The following is a 2,746-nucleotide window of genomic DNA, read 5'->3' on the forward strand; positions in this document are numbered from 1 at the left end:
GGTGCGAATTTATGAAACTACTTTCAAGAAAGTTAAATCTTCTTCCTGTTGTTGCTCCTCGCTTTGTCGCTAGGCAATCTGGCTTGCAGGACTGCCTTGACGGGGTCATGCAGCCGGTCGGTTTTGCTGCTCCGGCTTTGCCTGGCAAGCACATTCAAATCGTGCACAGCTTAGCGAAGTGGAAGCGCAAAGCGCTTGTTACATATAACATTTCTTCCCACGAGGGAGTCATAACCGACATGATTGCCATAAGAAAGGATGAAGAACTGGACCCAACGCACTCACTCCTCGTGGAGCAGTGGGACTGGGAGCAGAAGATAGACACGGAAGATCGAAACGTGGACTATCTAAGAGACACAGTTAACAAGGTCTACGAGACTCTCGTTGAGGTAGAGCAGTCGTTGTGCCGGCATTTCCCAAAGCTTTCTCCGGTGCTTCCTCCGAGTATTACCTTTGTGCATTCGCAGGAGTTGGCAAGCCGATGGCCTGATCTCTCCCCTGCCCTTCGCGAGCAAAAGGCCGTAGAAGAACATGGGGCAATTTTTGTCAGAGGTATAGGAGCTGAGCTTTCGGACGGAGCGCCGCATGGCCCCCGGTCATGGGACTATGATGACTACACAACGATGGCTGCTGATGGAAGGCAAGGCCTCAACGGGGACATCGTAGTGCTTGACCCTACGAGTGGCAAAGCACTGGAACTCAGCAGCATGGGAATCCGGGTTGATGCAAGTGCAATGCTGCGCCAAGCGAAAGCTGCAGGCATGCCCAAGGACGCCTTGGAATCTCCTTTTCACCAACAGGTTCTAGACGGTTCCCTACCTCCTTGCATTGGTGGAGGCATCGGCCAGTCGAGAGTTGCAATGCTACTATTGCGAAAGATGCACATTGGGGAGGTCCAATGTTCCGTGTGGCCAGAAAAAATGGTAGAGGAATATAGACAAGCAGGGTGCACACTTCTGTAACGAAGCTACAGAGCGGTAACGTCTATCTTCGTCAGCGAAGCGTTCACTCTTGTAATAGTACTTATCCAGACTCACCGAATGCTTGAAGAACGCAATTATCTTTGCCCCTATACAGACGCAGTGTGTAATCGCAGACGGCCCGCGCAGGCCGACGCTTTATACTTGGATTCCGAGCAGTCGAACTCCTAAGAAAGGCGACGACTACTTCCTTTTCTATCCGTTAATGCTGCAAACTGTTGGATGTAGCCAGACCCTCTTTTTTGTTATTATCTAGATTCCGTCAGTCAAAACTTTCACAGGGGAGTGGCTCCTGTTCTGCTCACGCAGGAATCTTTCAAGCTGTAAATAATTCATCTTAGACCCACAGTCAGCGCACTTATGCGTTGTTCCGCATAATTCGCTCACATTTGGCTCCAAATATGGAAATTGTCCCATTATATGCATGATACGTCCAATGGTATTGCGGCCATTTATGATGTGACAAGCCAAACAGACCACATCAGTTGACCGAGCGGCAGATGCACAATCAAAGGCCAGTTTTAATGTTGGGGAGCGCGGAGCTTTGCCGCCGTTGCACATTCCTGCAACACTTGCTACTTAAACAAGGTAATGTAGAGCCTAACGTGCTTCACCAAACTTGACGTTATGTGTCCGGGTCAATCGACGGTCTCGCAGTTAAGAATGTCCCAATTACATACAGTGGACAGCTTAGCATATCGAAATCCTACCTTAGATGGAGTTGTAAATGCGTCATGCACTGGAGAGATATACCACTGTATAGGTAAGGCAGCTGGCAAGCTGGGTAAGTGCCAGTGCGTCGTGTCAATTTGCTGCAAACCGTTGGCTCGACGGAGTGGAGCCAAATCAAGGCTTCCGCGATGGTCGACAGAAGTGTGTTTAGCTCCTTCCCAAGGGAAGCGCTCAAGAAAATCGCCCCCAGAGGGCAGCGTTTCTTCCATTGAAGGTGGGATTTCATACACTTGGTCCTGTATAGAGCAGCAAAAGTCCTGGGGGGACGCCTTGTATGTGGCTCGTGATACTTTGGTTAGCTCTTGCTGCTTAAAGGGATGCAACAAGCCCGCAAAGCTGACAGTTGATGGAACCTCAAGAAGGCTCGGGGCCTATTTTGATGTCAGAATGTACCAATTAGTTAGGGCGACGGCGAAGCCGCTGGACAACTTCGCCCTTCTAGCCCATGAACAAGAGCAATCTAGTGCAGGCTCTCTAGGAACTACCGAGACCCCAGGGATCAAATGCGCTCATGTTGTCGTGGGTAGATTCTCTAAGCAGTTGCTGTGGAGTGGTTAGTGCCTCTCTGCGTGGGTCATGAGGAGCAAAAGCTAACCGTCGTGCAGCTAACCTATGACGGTTGCATTTACGCCGCAAACAATTTCGCCTCCTGCTACGAGAAAACTGTGGTTGCTTGAGAATCTAACGGTTTCGGTACTACTCACCAAGATGTCTACTAAGTAGGCGAGCCCTACGTGAGCATATGGGATATAAATACTCCGAATAGCTCCCAACACTTCAAACCTCCTCTTCGTACCAATAACAGTCTAAATCGCCTCCGGATGAGGTTAGTCCAACAGATATTCAAAGGCGAACCACTGCGTACGTAAAGGAATAAACGGCTTAGGGCGCGTGTGCTCCCCTTATCGAGTTCTCTATCAAGGAAACCGAAAGTGGCAAACACCACTTAATCATCACTTAAGAGGAAGTGCATTGCGGATACTGGTCTTTGCCTGAGTATCATAAACTGACAAATACGAGTTTCAGCTGCAGCG

General features: G+C 49.5%; 1 protein-coding gene across 1 annotated transcript; it reads left to right on the forward strand.

Moving 5' to 3' along the window:
• Positions 1-239: 239 nt before the first annotated feature.
• EMWEY_00025970 (hypothetical protein, conserved) lies at positions 240-962 on the forward strand (the record flags this gene model as incomplete). The annotated part of the gene is made up of 1 exon (XM_013481137.1): positions 240-962. One exon carries the CDS (start codon positions 240-242, stop codon positions 960-962), a length of 723 nt encoding a protein of 240 aa, XP_013336591.1.
• Between the last annotated feature and the right edge of the window lie 1,784 nt (positions 963-2,746).

This window comes from Eimeria maxima, genomic scaffold (genome assembly GCF_000499605.1).
Source record: "Eimeria maxima Weybridge genomic scaffold, Emw_scaff277, whole genome shotgun sequence".
NCBI lineage: Eukaryota > Apicomplexa > Conoidasida > Eucoccidiorida > Eimeriidae > Eimeria > Eimeria maxima.